General features: G+C 47.1%; 1 protein-coding gene across 4 annotated transcripts in view; it reads right to left on the bottom strand.

Moving 5' to 3' along the window:
* Positions 1-14,786, bottom strand: part of LOC147125153 (glycerophosphodiester phosphodiesterase 2-like) — a 181,621-nt gene that overhangs the window by 77,597 nt on the left and 89,238 nt on the right. For 3 of the 4 annotated variants that reach the window (XM_085998271.1, XM_085998274.1, XM_085998272.1), the window contains exons 3-4: positions 6,646-6,749; positions 244-337 (exon numbers count right to left, since the gene is read on the bottom strand). In XM_085998271.1, coding sequence (XP_085854397.1) covers positions 244-337; positions 6,646-6,749 — 198 coding nt within the window. Of the gene's footprint in view, positions 1-243; positions 338-6,645; positions 6,750-7,367; positions 7,855-14,786 lie in introns of those variants that run through there. The other variant, XM_085998277.1, reaches the window with a different exon arrangement.

Raw genomic sequence — 14,786 nt, 5'->3', positions numbered from 1 at the left:
TGTGCCAAGCTACAAGTTTTGTGATGTTCAGTCGGCCCATTTGCACTAAAATTGCCCAAATTCATTTCACGTAAGACCTTGCAGCCAATAGACAGCTAAGATTTTCATGTGATCAATTTGGGCCAAATTTGAACTCGGGCTTCAAGGCCTGTGCCTAACCCACTGCACCGCAGTGCCCCAGTAAATTTAATATCAAATAAGTCGATGACTTACCAGCAAATATATAACATATCAGTAACTTACCATTAACAGAGACAAGTAGCTAAAGATGATGGCTGTCAATACCAGGAGAATCACTGACCAGTCTAACCACTGATGCATCTTTGCAAATAAATGCCTGTAATGGAACAGGAAGCAGTTACTCCTTGAACAGCCCACCCTTCATGTGTGATGCACATGTTGTATCTGCTAATAGTCTTAAGTGATTCCAAACTGGGTATAGTAGGCGTCAGATATAATAGAAAGCTCCTTCTACATTGCGTTGTTGAGCATGGTTCAATCGGAGAAGAATCCCTTATGCACTGGCAGGCAAAGAATTTCCAAATTAGTTGCATAAGGTTCAGACTAGGGAATTTTTGGAAGTATGTGGACCATGAGATCAAAGGAAAATTACAATCTGCCAAGTGCTCAAATATCCCTTGTTGCTGTACTTTATGCCTTAATCAGGCTTGGTTAGGGCCAGTTTGGAAGCAGCCATTTTGTGCAGACTCCCTCTGATGCAAAATCATGAAGTTCCAGACACAAAGGGCTGGATTTTGATACTGGGGCGGGCTGGCGTCGTGTAATCCGCATTTCGTGTTAGCCACCCGATACTAAATCGATGTGGGAAAATGATGCAATTTTAACCTAACTGGCCAATTGAGTTCCAATATGTGGGAACCCATGGCCAATGAGATTTTCCAGTCTGAAAGTCGCCTCCGATGACGTCATCATTGCTGCTGCATTTAAGGTCTGCAACAAGCCTTGCTTCTTCTGCAGGCTGCCAACCTTTTGGCCTATGCAGTGAGAGGCACCTGCAGTAAGAATGGCCAGCCAGAGACCTAGGTCTGCACCCCGCTTCAATGACGTTGCCCTGCAGGCTTCAGTTGAGGGAGCAAGAGCACATAAAGAGGTGCTCTTTCCTTCTTCAGGGAGGAAGAAGCCTCCCCAGCAAACCAAGGCTGTGTGGATCCAGGTGGCAGAGGAGGTCAACTCCTTGTCAGTAACCTGCAGAACCTGGCTTCAGTGCAGGAAGAGATTTCATGACCTTCTACGCACTGGAAAAGTGAGTATGAATTTCCCATCACCCTCAATCTGATCCCCATTGCCTCTCCTCACCAACACTCAGCTTTAGCAATCTCTTCCTCCACATCCCACTTGACACTCACATCCATGCACCCTTACCCATTCCCTCTCTCTCTATGGTCACATTCACCTAACTATTCGACTATGCAGCCCTCATATTCCCTATCACTGTGATGCAATTACAACTGGTCTTGCCACCTCACTCCATCTTTGTCTCCCTCTAAGCATCTATGCTATGGAATCTCTACACTCACTCCTTCATTCTTACTCAACCTCCACTTGTCTCCCTCATTGCAGAAAAAGAGAGCTCACAATAAGAGAGAAAGAGCGAGGACAGGAGGAGGGCCACCCTCAGTAGCCCACCTCACCCCTGGGAGGGTGCGGTCCTGGAGATCGTGGGAGTGGAGGACGATGCGCAAGTGGGGGACGGACAGACGGGTGCATCACAGCAAGCTGGTGAAAGAATAGTTTTCCATCTCTCTCATTGACATTGCATGAGTCACTGATAATGATGCTGAAGCTCTAACAGATGAACTTATGATCATCTGCAATATGCAATGTGCATGTAACCTTGGCATCACATTTCTGACTCTTTCCTTTACTCCCCCACAGGACCATCGCAAGCACCCATCCCCATTAGCCAGGAGGAAGAACATGAGCCTCAAGACTCCTCAGAGGAAGCTGCAACCTCTGAGGGCACAGCGTCAGCAGAATTAAGCGCACCCTGCACCAGCGCAGACACTCACACCTCGGTGGGACCTTTGGGACAGAGAGTAGAGTTGTCACCTGGTGTATCACAGCTCACAAGTGAGCATCAGCAGATGGTGGAGACAGGGACAGCAGTGGAGAGTCCTAGTCGGAGGGTGCAGGACTCTGCCAGCTCGGCTCAGCTGCATGTCGACCCTCTGCCTCTGGGTCCATCCACAAGATCAGCAGTGCTGGAACTCCAGGAACAGATGCAGGGGTCTCTGGCAGGTTTTGTCTCCAGGGTCGCTGCAAGTGTGGAGCGAATGGAGGAGTCCATTGCAAACATGAGCAGAGACTTTGTGGAGTCATTGGCGCATGAACGCATCACCATGGAAAGGATGGCAACCTCCATGGAGGTGATAAGTTGCCAGAGTGCAGAAAACATGGTGAGTGTTCTGAATAGAATGACATCTCTGGAGGAGCGATGGTCATCTATTGAACAAAGAAACCAGACCTTCATGGAAGTCCTTCTGAGTAGGACTGCCATTGCAGATATGGGTCCCCATGGCCCCCCTGATGTGCAGCAAGCTGCTCTCAAGCCACTTGCAAGCACTGAGGGGGACCTGACCCATGAGAGGGAAGTTGGTGGCAGACATCAAGGAAGTGGGGACTCCTCTCCAAGCGCTCACACTTCCATGCCACTGCAGAGCCCTCAGTCAGAGCCCCACCAGAGTCCACACCCAACTGAGATCGGCATCTCAACCCCTGCACAGCCGCAGGAGCAGCAGACTGTTGGCGAGCCCTCACAGGCTCGCAACCCCAGAGGACGCCCGCCAAAGGTGTCGAGACAGGAGCAGCAAGAAAGTGAGCAACGGGCCTCCACATCTGCTGAAGCCACAGGGGAAGCACCATGTAGGAGCACGTGTAAGAGAAAGATACTGCACAAATAGCCACAAGGGTAGTCACTTGGGTGAAATTTGATGTTTTATGTTAAAAAGCCATCAGATGATTACTGTAAATAAAAAAATCTGATGGCTACTGCTATAGTTGTGGCATGTGTCATTTTCTGAATGGAACTTCCACATTGAGGGCTTAGGATTACTTGCAATTGTCAGTATGGTGGTCAATTAGCTAGGAATCTGCTGGTTCTTGGCCATTGTCGATGCTCAGTTAAGAAGCTGCGAGGCAAAAGTGCTTGATTGGCTAGGCTAAGCAAATCTGGCCAAGATGAGTGCTTTCCTTGCATCCCGGGCAGCAATGTGGTCACGCGCTTGTGCCTTCTGGCCTGTGCAGCTTCAGGTGGGTGTGCAGCAGCTTGGCGCTCCTGTTGGTGCTTCTGATGTTGGCGCTGCTGTTGTTCATGGTTCTGCTGGTGCCGCGGCTGGTCTTCGTCCTCATCTGATGTTCAGAAGGGAAGGAAATAAATGGCTCCCATGCTTCTGGTAGATGCCTCAGTTGAGGAAGCGCTCAGTCAAGGTGGTGAGAGGGGTTTCCCAGGAGGCCACACTGGAGATGGGTGTCGGGCTCCAAACTTCCACAGCTGTGGTTATGCCTTCTAAAAGTTCCCCCAGACCTGAGACAACAAAGTCCTGCCACCTGCAAATGATGGCTGATCAAATATCCTCGTTAATGGTGGAGCTGCAGCTAAAAGTCAGCTGTCCAATTGTGCTACTGCCAGGTTTCACCGCCATGTTTCAGAACAGGGGTGCTTCACATGGGAAAAGGGTTAAAATCGCAAAGGCCTTTCAAAATGGCATTATAGAGGCAATTTAGTGCTTGTTAATGGCCTTAGCGACCTATCCCACCTCTTGGAGGCGGGACGGAGACGGGACCATTAGACACGATTTAATGAAAATTGCTTGGAGGCGGGATTGAGGTGGGGTTGGGCCCGCCCACCAGTTTTTGCAATTTTAACCCCCCACACGCCTCCAATCCCGTCTTAACGGCCCAATGAAAATTGAGCCCAAAGACTGGGAACAGGTTATATTCATGATGTAATTGAAGTTGGGTTTCATAGAGTTAGATCAGGGAGAACTCAACATACACTGGTTGGAATAGTATTGTTCAGAGTGATGTCAGGAGGGTGTCTCCCAGAGAGATACTGGAATCAGAGAAGGATGCTGGACTGGTGGCTTGTAGAGGAACACTCCCAAAAACAAGTGCTCTATTCGGAGCTCTGACATGGCAAGAGAGCCCCAGGTGGGCAGAGGAAATGCTTCAAGGACACCCTCAAAGCCTTCTTGAAAAAGTGCAACATCCCCACCGACACCAGGGAATCCCTGGCCCAAGACCGCACAAAGTGGAGGAGAAGCATCCGGGAAGGCGCCGAACGCGTCGGGCTGGATTTTCATTGAGGAGGCGTGTAGGAGACGGGATTACAACTTTCGGAGTTGTAGTCCCGTCTCCATCAAGTTGTGGCCAACCCACATGATTTTCACTTGATTGACCTTGTTGAGCCCGACTAGTGGGCTCAGCAGGTCAATTAAGGGCCACCCGGCAATAGGTGACGTCACAGATTGACATTTCACCTGTCAAAAGCTTTTGACAGATGAAATATCAGCGTTTGATACCTGTTTGAAGCTGTCAAACACTGACAATCTGTACTCCAAGTTAATTCCTTCCTCTCAGGCTGATTTAGAGATCTCTCCAGAACAGAAAGTTGAATTGTGCAACTTTTGACAGCTCGCAGCCATTCTGCTTTCTGTGCCGGTGAGATGAGGGACTCCCGAGACCTGAACGAAGAAAGGCTGAAGAGGTAAGTAAATGTAAGTAAAACTTCTTTAAACACTTTACACACACCAAACACACTTACCTCTGAACTCATGCACCCATCACTCACCTGAACACAGGACATCTTGAACCCTCCAAGATCTTCAGCCCGACGGCATGCCTCGCTAACTTGGCGTGGTTTGGAGCCGTCGGGAATCCCACACTTCAGGAATAAAAATAAGGTTTAGGCTAAAAACTGCCTGTTAACTACCTGTTAACAGGCAGTTAATTGGCACTAATCCCCTTCCCGCCTCTGGGAGGCGGGTCCCAGCGCAGTTCGGGTATCCGCCTCCTTTGAAACTGGCATGGAGGTGGGTTGGGGGCGGGATGGGTTCGTGCCCCCCAATTTTGAGATTTTAACCCCACACACGCCTCCAATCCCGCCTCCACGGCCCACTGAAAATCCTGCCACTCGAGTCTCTTCGCCGAGAGCAAGCGGAAGCCATGCGCAGGCAGCGCACATCAACCCAAGCACCCCACCCACCCACCCCTTCAACCACCGTCTGCCCCTCCTGTGACAGTCTGTAGGCCCCGCATTGTACTCATCATCACCTGAGAACTCATTTTAATATGGAAGCAAGTCATCCTCGGTTCCGAGGGACTGCCTAAGAGGAGGAGAAGAAGAAGAAGAAGAAGCGGAACACTGGAATGATATCTCCCAGAGAGACAGTTGAAAAGCATCTTCCAGAAAAACGCTGGAATGGTATCTCCTGGAGAGATGCTGGAAAGATATTGTTACAAAATGTAGTGCTTGTCCATGGAGTATGACTTTCCATCTTTTTGTTATGTTAACTTTGGGTTAAAACCAAGTTCAATTAAAGAAATGACCCAGTCACATGACAGGAACAGATGATGGGACTGAAATTCCAATATCGCCGGAAGTGAGTCAAAGAAGGTCATGGGGCTGACCCTGCTGTAAATTGTGAGGCCAGCTAATTGAAATATAGAGGTGTGCAGGCTGTCAAAATCCAACCTGCAATACCTGCAACCAGGGGTTGGCATAAAACCAGGGAAAGGGTGGGAGTTAGGCTTCAAATGGGCCTGAATGGAGGGGAGGAAAATAGCTGGTGGAGAAGCAGAGACCTGTAAATAGCAGGATATGAAACTTGCTACTCCTTAAAGGGGTAATGGAAGCATAGGGATAAGGAGGAAACATGGGTGACAAGGATAGCAGCAAAGGCCAAAAGAAAATAAGTCAATATCAGCAACTCTGACCTGGATGTTCTCCTAATGGAAATATGGAAAGGAAGAGTGGAGTTGCGATCTATTGTAGTTCATTTAACAGACGGCTCTGTAGCCAGAGACTGCCTGACTGGACTGATATTTGGCAGCCTTTGCCCAGCTCACCAGTTCTTCAGAAGTCATCAGGGAGAGAGAGGAGGCACTGTGAGAGGTTAGCTGCAAACTCCCCCTCCAGTTCACTAATAACTTTATGGTCAGTGGCCTTGTTTCAGTTCAGTTTTGCATTGCATTTTAGCACAAGAGACGTTACTATTATTTTCTACATTCCAAGGGAGGATAGATACGTTCTGTATATTACTGTAAATATGTTGTTATCCTTTGCTATTGTTTACTTATCTATTTATTGTTAATAAATCTGGCAGTCTACAACCTAAGTCATGGTCTGCTAAAGTGCTTATTCTACCGCTTTCCAAAATCAACCAAATCACATAGAAGCAAGTGATAGTAAGACAAAATATAAGATTTTGGATTGACACCTGGGCTCATTACAATTACCCAAATATTGGCATATAAAGACACACTCCACCTTGTTGGGGTGAGGACTCACTTACAGGAATGGTGTTTGGTGCTGAGCAGGTGAAAGCCCAAAAACATAACAGGCATCTCCCAGCAGGACACTGGGAGGTTACCAACAGAGAGATGTTGGAAACATTTCACACTTACTCATTTAAGTTGCTGAAGTCATTGCGCAATGCCCACCAGCAGTAAAACCAGAAAACACTGATGCCAAAGGTACAAGACAGGGCGAGATACCAGAGACGCTCCCTCTGCAATGACAGAATAGGGACTATTAGACAAAAGGAGAAACATTCTATTGTTATTCGTAGCGGTTTGATACAACTGAGTGGCTTGCTAGGCCATTTCAGAGGGCAGTTAATAGTCAACCATACTGCTGGAGTCACATATAGGCCTGACCGGGTAAGGACGGCAGATTTCCTCCCCTAAAGGACATTCCGGTAGTGTCATGGTCACCATTACTGATACTAGCTTTTTATTCCAGATTTATTTAATTAAATGAAATTTAAATTCCCAGCTGCCATGGTGGGATTTGAACTCTTGATCATTAGTTCAGGCCTCTGGATTACTAATCTAGTAACATAACAATTATGCTACAGTCCCCCGGTATTCTGTGGCGAGTGTCTCATCTCCTGACTCCCCAAAGCCTTTCCACCATCTACAAGGCAGAAGTCAGGAGTGTGATGGAATACTCTCCACTTGCCTGGATGAGTGCAATTCCAACAACACTCAAGAAGCTCAACATCATCCAGGACAAAGCAGCCCACTTGATTGGCACCCCATCCACCATCTTAAACATCCATCCCTCCACCACCGGCGTACCGTGACTGCAGTGTGTACCATCTACAAGATGCATTGCAGCAACTCACCAAGGCTACTTCGACGGCACCTCCCAAACCCGCGACCTCTACCACCTAGAAGGACAAGGGCAGCAGGCGTAAGGAAACATCACCACCTCCAAGTTTCTCTCCAAGTCACTCACCATCCTGACTTGGAAATATATCGCTGTTCCTTCATCATCGCTGGGTCAAAATGCTGGAACTCCCTCCCTAACAGCACTGTAGGAGTACCTTCACCACACAGACTGCAGCGGTTCAAGGCGGCGGCTCACCACCACCTTCTCAAAGGCAATTAGGAATGGGCAATAAATGGTGGCCTTGCCAGCGACGCCCACATCCCGTGAATGAATTTTAAAAAATCTATTACATGTAGAAAGACATGAGACTAGTTACCAACTATTTCGTGTAGGTTTCAGATCCCCTTGAACAATAAGCATGAAAAAACTCTGACGAGCAGAATTTCCTTTCATTTAATGTATACAAAATCTTTAATTTGAATAATCTATAATTAGGCAAGAGATGAATTACACAATGGCCCTGAAATTAGGATCGGGAGCTTGCTGCGCGTGCAAGCCCCCGATGTGCACTCACCCTGCGCGCCGACATCTGAAGCCCGGGCCTGCTTGCATTTCCTGTCACTGGCCCGGTTCTGATGTTGGCGCGATGTGCTTACCTGATCCAGCGACGTAGTTAGTGCGATGTGCCGGCTGGGATCAGGTGAGCACTGTGCAGCCAATCAGGGGAGGGGAAACTCTTTCATGAGTTTGACAGTAAGAGCTGTCAAACTCATGAAAACTCCTGGCCCCAAAACACTACTTAAACCTGAAAGAAAATTAAAAAAAACATTGCACTACTTAAATGAACAATAAAGAACTCTGAAAAACTATTTTAAACAATAATTTTAAAATTTGAAAAAAAAAATTATATAAAAAATCGGGGCTAAAACGAAACTTACCTTACTGTAAATTCTTTAAAAATAACAAACCTGTGGAAAAAAAAATTCTCAATTGTACTAAAAGCCCACTTACCTGAAAAACTAAGTACTTACGTGTGGTTTTTCAATGCGTAAAGACCGGAGGCCTTTACACACGCGCAACTCTGAAAAAAGAAAGGAATTTCACTGCGCACGCGCTGCCTGTGCAGTCGCGCACGTTCTGCTGCTTAACCCCTTGGGTCAGAGGACAGGAAATGCCGGTTTTCAGCGCATGCGCTGTGCATGCTGAAAACCGGCAATTCCTCTGGGCACACGCGTGAGTACCCCGTCCGTACTCACGCGTTGTGCCCGGAATTACTGGGCCAATAAGTATATCAGGGCTCTCAGCCACAAAAGAAGCAGAAGGAAGACACTGGGGTACAAACTAGTCTGGACACATTTTCAAGGTCCAGAATGCAGTCAAATGATGCTGCCATCTGTCAGGATAGCAGCACCTGTGTGCCCACCTGCCAGTTACCTCTGCTGCATGCACATATGACTGAAAAAAGGCAGAGCTAAGCTGCCCATGCAGCAACACAAGAGGTGCAGCCTGCAGCTAATCCATCTCAGCACTTAGCTGCCATGAGGCTTTTGGAGAAATGCAGCCGCCAGGCACCTCACACACTCGAGCCATTCAGGAGAATCACGAAGCAATGTTTAATAGATCAAAGATCACACACTGACACCAAGGGTAAGCATGATGGAAAGAACCACCAGGCACGCACACAGTAACAGGCGCTGGCTGTACTCAGGAAAGTCAGGTAAGGGAGAACCAGTGGATGTGGTCTGTTTGGACTTTCAGAAGGCTTTCGATAAGGTCCCGCATAAGAGATTAGCTTGCAAAATTAAGGCACATGGGATTGGGGGCAAGGTATTGACTTGGATAGAGAACTGGTTGGCAGATAGAAAGCAAAGAGTTGGTATAAACGGGTCTTTTTCCGAGTGGCAGGCAGTGACTAGTGGGGTACCGCAAGGATCGGTCCTAGGACCCCAGCTGTTCACAATATATATTAATGATCTGGACGAGGAAATTGGATGTAGTATCTCCAAATTTGCAGACGACACAAAGTTGGGTGGGAGGATATGCTGTGAGGAGGATGCCGTGAAACTCCAGTACGATTTGGACAGGTTGGGTGATTGGGCAGAAACATGGCAAATTCACTATAATGTGGATAAATGTGAGGTTATCCACTTTGGTGGCAAAAACAGGAAGGCAGATTATTATCTGAATGGCAATAGATTGGGAGAAGGGGAAGTGCAAAGAGACCTGGGTGTTCTTGTGCACCAGTCGCTGAATGTAAGCATGCAGGTGCGGCAGGCGGTTAAGAAGGCAAATGGTATGTTGGCCTTCGTAGCAAGAGGGTTCGAGTACAGGAACAAGGATGTCTTGCTGCAATTGTACAGGGCCTTGGTGAGACCACACCTTGAGTATTGTGTACAGTTTTGGTCGCCTTATCTGAGGAAGGATGTTCTTGCCATGGAAGGAGTGCAGCGAAGATTCACCAGGCTGATACCTGGGATGGCAGGAATGACGTATGAGGAGAGATTGTGTTGATTGGGCTTGTACTCACTGGAGTTTAGAAGATTGAGAGGGGATCTCATCGAAACCTATAAAATTCTGTCAGGCCTGGACAGACTAGATGCAGGAAGTATGTTCCCGATGGCCGGGGAGTCCAGAACTAGGAGTCATAGTCTAAGGATAAGGGGTAAGCCATTTAGGACTGAGATGAGGAGGAACTTCTTCACCCAGAGAGTGGTGAACCTGTGGAATTCTCTGCCACAGAGGGCGGTGGAGGCCAGTTCATTAAATATATTCAAGAAGGAGTTGGATATATTTCTTAAGGCTAAAGGGATCAAGGGATATGGGGAGAAGGCAGGGACAGGGTACTGAATTTGGATGATCAGCCATGATCTCATTGAATGGCAGAGCAGGCTCGAGGGGCCGAATGGCCTACTCCTGCTCCTATCTTCTATGTTTTTATATTTCTATTAACATCAGGTTAGCATGCAGGTTGTGCATATCTGTCACTGTGTATGTGCTTCTTCAACTTCTGGCATCTCAAGGCTACTTTTCTGCTTGTACAAGATGGCACATCAAATGCCCAATATCACCATGCAGAAAGGCTTCCATGGCCAAGTGTGGATGGTGAAGACACATCTCCTCTCACATGCCCAAGAAATTCTGACAGAATCGGTGAACCCACATACTTGAATAACTGCAGGTCTGTGCAACATGCATCAGGTGTAGCAAATCTCTATCTGATCATTCCTCTGCAACTCATTCTAAAGCTTCCTAAAAGCAAGAAGAATTCCTGGAGGAGAGTGCCCATTCTACCTGCGTGGGGCATTAACTTGAAAGTAAACCGGGTTGGGACCAGTGTCCTGGCAAATCGAATAACTAGGGCGGTAGATTGGGCTTTAAACTAATGAAGGGGAGATGGGAGGATTCAGGAAATGGTAAATTCAAAAGCAGTAATAGAAATGTCAAGGCTGTAGAGCAGAGTAGTGATCTGGGTAAAGATAAGCAGAGTGGGTCAGGAAGGGACAGAAAGATTAATAAAGGTAATAGAGCATTTGTGACGAAAGTGACATCAGGGAAAAATAGAAAAAAGCTAAAGCTAAAGGTACTATATCTGAATGCATGAAGCATTCGCAACAAAATAGATGAATTAATAGTGCAGATAGAAATAAATGGGTTTGAATTAATAGCCATTACTGAGACGTGGTTGCAGAGTGACCAAGCTTGGGAACTAAATATTCCAGGATATTTGACTTTTAGAAGAGACAGGCAGAATGGAAAAGAAGGAGGGGTAGCCCTGATAATAAAGGAGGGGATAAAGACAGTAGAAAGAAAGGATCTTGGCTTGTTAAAACAAAATGTAGAATCTGTTTGGGTGGAGCTAAGAAACAACAAGGGGCAGAAAACACTAGTGGGAGTAGTCTATAGGCCCCCTAACAGTGGTTGTAGTGTTGGGCAGTGTATAATCAAGAAATTAGAGATGCATGTAACAAGTGTAATACAGTAATCATGGGGGTTTTGAACTTTCATATAGACTGGGCAAACCAAATTTGCAGAAATAGTGCAGAGGAAGAGTTCATGGAATGCATTCAAGATCGTTTTCAAGATCAGTATGTCAAGGAAGCTATGAGGGAATTGGCTATTTTAGAGCTTGTACTATGCAATGAGACAGGGTTAATTAATAACCTTGTAGTAAAGAAGCTTCTGGGGAGGCTTCAGAGACCCAGGTAAGGCCTCAGACCGTGGGTGTCGGCGGGAGGCGCGAGCGGGAAGCTTAAAAAGGCTTCAGAGACCCAGGTAAGGCCTCAGACCGCGGGTGTCGGCGGGAGGCGCGAGCGGGAAGCTTAAAAAGGCTTCAGAGACCCAGGTAAGGCCTCAGACCGCGGGTGTCGGCGGGAGGCGCGAGCGGGAAGCTTAAAAAGGCTTCAGAGACCCAGGTAAGGCCTCAGACCACGGGTGTCGGCGGGAGGCGCGAGCGGGAAGCTTAAAAAGGCTTCAGAGACCCAGGTAAGGCCTCAGACCGCAGGTGTCGGCGGGAGGTGCGAGCGGGAAGCTTAAAAAGGCTTCAGAGACCCAGGTAAGGCGTTCCAGTCTCCAGTCTCCGAAGTCCGAGGGAAGGAGAGAGGTAAAAGGTAATCCAAGTGTGACGTCACCAGAAAGCGGGTAAGTGATTGGTTGGTAAATATTTACTCTTTCTCCTTCTTTACAAAACTTAAATTCTGTGGTTTATAGTTTTTAGGGTCTCTGTGGTGTAGCGGGGACTGCTGGCAGGCAAGCGTCCTTGAGTATATCATTAAATTGGTGGTATTGATTTAATTTAAATTAATTAAAGGGTAAGTCATGTCAGGACAGCCCAGCCCCGTGTTTTGCTCCTCTTGCTCTATGTAGGAATTCAGGGACACTGCCGGTGTCCCTGACGACCATGTGTGCCAGAAATGCATCCAGCTGCAGCTACTAGCAGACCGCATTGCAGCGCTGGAGCTGTGGATGGATGGGCTTTGGAGCATTCATGATGCTGAGAGGGTCGTGGATAACACGTATAGTGAGTTGATCACACCGCAGGTAAAGGCTGCACAGGCAGAAGGGAAATGGGTGACCATCAGGCAGAGCAGTAGAGGCAGGCAGGTAGTGCAGGGGACCCCTGTGACCATCCCCCTCTCAAACAGGTATACCAATTTGGATACTGTTGAGGGGGATGACTTACCAGAGGAAGGCAGCAGCAGCCAACTTCCTGGCACCAGGGGTGCTTCTGCTGCTCAGGAAGGGAGGAAAAAGAGTGGGAGAGCAATAGTGGTAGGGGATTCCATCGTAAGGGGGCCTGATAGGCATTTCTGTGGCCATAGATGTGACTCCAGGATGGTTTGTTGCCTCCCTGGTGCCAGGGTCAAGGATGTCACTGAATGGCTGCAGGGTATTCTGAAGGGGGAGGGTGAACAGTCAGAGGTCGTGGTTCACATTGGGACCAATGACATGGGTAGGAAGAGGGATGAGGTCCTGCAGCAAGAATTTAGGGAGCTAGGTAGCAGATTAAAGAGCAGGACCTCAAAGGTTGTAATCTCTGGATTACTCCCGGTGCCACGTGCTAGTGAGTATAGGAATAGGATAGAGCAGATGAATGCATGGCTAAAGAGTTGGTGCAGGAGGGAGGGCTTTAGTTTCCTGGATCACTGGGCCTGCTTCTGGGGAAGGTGGGACTTGTACAAGTTGGATGGGTTGCACCTGAACCAGAACGGGACAAATATCCTTGCGGGGAGGTTTGCTAGCACTGTTCGGGGGGGGGTTTAAACTAAAATGGCAGGGGGTTGGGAACCTGAGCAGGGAGACAGAGGAAAGGGAAACAGGGATAAAAGCAAAAGATAGGAAGGAGAAAAACAAAAGTGGCAGTCAGAGAAATCAACGGTTTAAATCAAACATGGCCACAGTAAATAATAATTCTAATAGGTCTAAGAGCGTTAAAAAAACAAGCCTGAAGGCTTTGTGTCTTAATGCGAGGAGCATTTGTAATAAGGTGGACGAATTGGCTGCGCAAATAGAGGTAAACAAATATGATTTGGTTGGGATTACGGAAACGTGGCTCACGGATGGCCGAGACTGGGAACTCAACATCCAGGGGTATTCAATATTCAGGAAAGATAGGCAAAAAGGAAAGGGAGGTGGGGTAGCATTACTGGTTAAAGAAGGGATTAATACAATTGTAATGAAGGATATTAGCTCTGATGATGTGGAATCTGTATGGGTAGAATTGAGAAATACTAAGGGGAAAAAAACATTAGTGGGAGTGGTATATAGACCTCCCAACAGTAAGGCAGAGGTTGGGGATGGCATGAAAAGGGAAATTAAAGAAGTGTGCAATAAGGGCACAGCAGTCATCATGGGTGACTTTAATCTACATATAGATTGGGCCAACCAAATTAGTAACAATACTGTGAAGGAGGATTTCCTGGAGTGTTTACGGGATGGTTTCCTGGACCAATATGTCGAGGAACCAACCAGAGATCAGGCCATCTTAGACTGGGTATTATGTAACGAGAAAGGGTTAATTAGCAATCTTGTTGTACGAGGCCCCTTGGGTCGGAGCTATCATAATATGATCGAATTCTTCATTAAGATGGAGAATGAAATAGTTGACTCAGAGACTAGGGTCCTCAATTTAAATAAAGGAAACTACGATGGTCTGAGGAGCGAGTTGGGTAGGATTGATTGGGGAATGGCACTCAAAGGGTTGACGGTGGATAGGCAATGGCAAACATTCAAAGACCGAATGGATGAGCTACAGAATTTGTTCATCCCAGTTTGGCATAAAAATAAAGCAAAAAAGGTGACTCAACCGTGGCTAACAAGGGAAATTAGGGATAGCATAAGATCCAAGGAGACGACATATAAATTGGCCAGAAAAAGCAATAATCCTGAGGATTGGGAGCAGTTTAGGATTCAACAAAGGAGGACAAAGGGATTAAATAAGAAAGGGAAAATAGAATATGAGAGTAAGCTAGCAGGAAACATAAAAACTGACTGTAAAAGCTTTTATAGATATGTGAAGAGAAAAAGATTGGTGAAGTTAAGTGTAGGTCGCTTGCAGTCAGAATCAGGGGAATCTATAATGGGAAACAAAGAAATGGCAGACCAACTAAATTCATACTTTGGTTCTGTCTTCACAAAGGAGGACACAAATAACCTCCCAGAGATGCCAGGGAACATAGGGTCTGATGAAAGGGAGGAACTGAAAGAAATCAGTATTTGTAGGGAAATGGTGTTAGGAAAATTGATGGGACTGAAGGCCGATAAATCCCCAGGGCCTGATAATCTACATCCCAGGTTACTTAAGGAAGTGGCCCTAGAAATAGTAGATGCATTGCTGGTCATCTTCCAGAACTCGATAGGCTCTGGAACAGTACCCATGGATTGGAGGGTAGCTAATGTTACCCCACTATTCAAAAAAGGTGGTAGAGAAAAAGCA

The sequence above is a fragment of the Somniosus microcephalus genome, chromosome 1 (assembly GCF_052327205.1).
Source record: "Somniosus microcephalus isolate GS21.2 chromosome 1, FLI_Smic_1.0, whole genome shotgun sequence".
Classification (NCBI taxonomy): domain Eukaryota; kingdom Metazoa; phylum Chordata; class Chondrichthyes; order Squaliformes; family Somniosidae; genus Somniosus; species Somniosus microcephalus.
The sequence above is the reverse complement of the archived record's forward strand: the minus strand, read 5'-3'. Positions and strand labels throughout refer to the sequence as shown.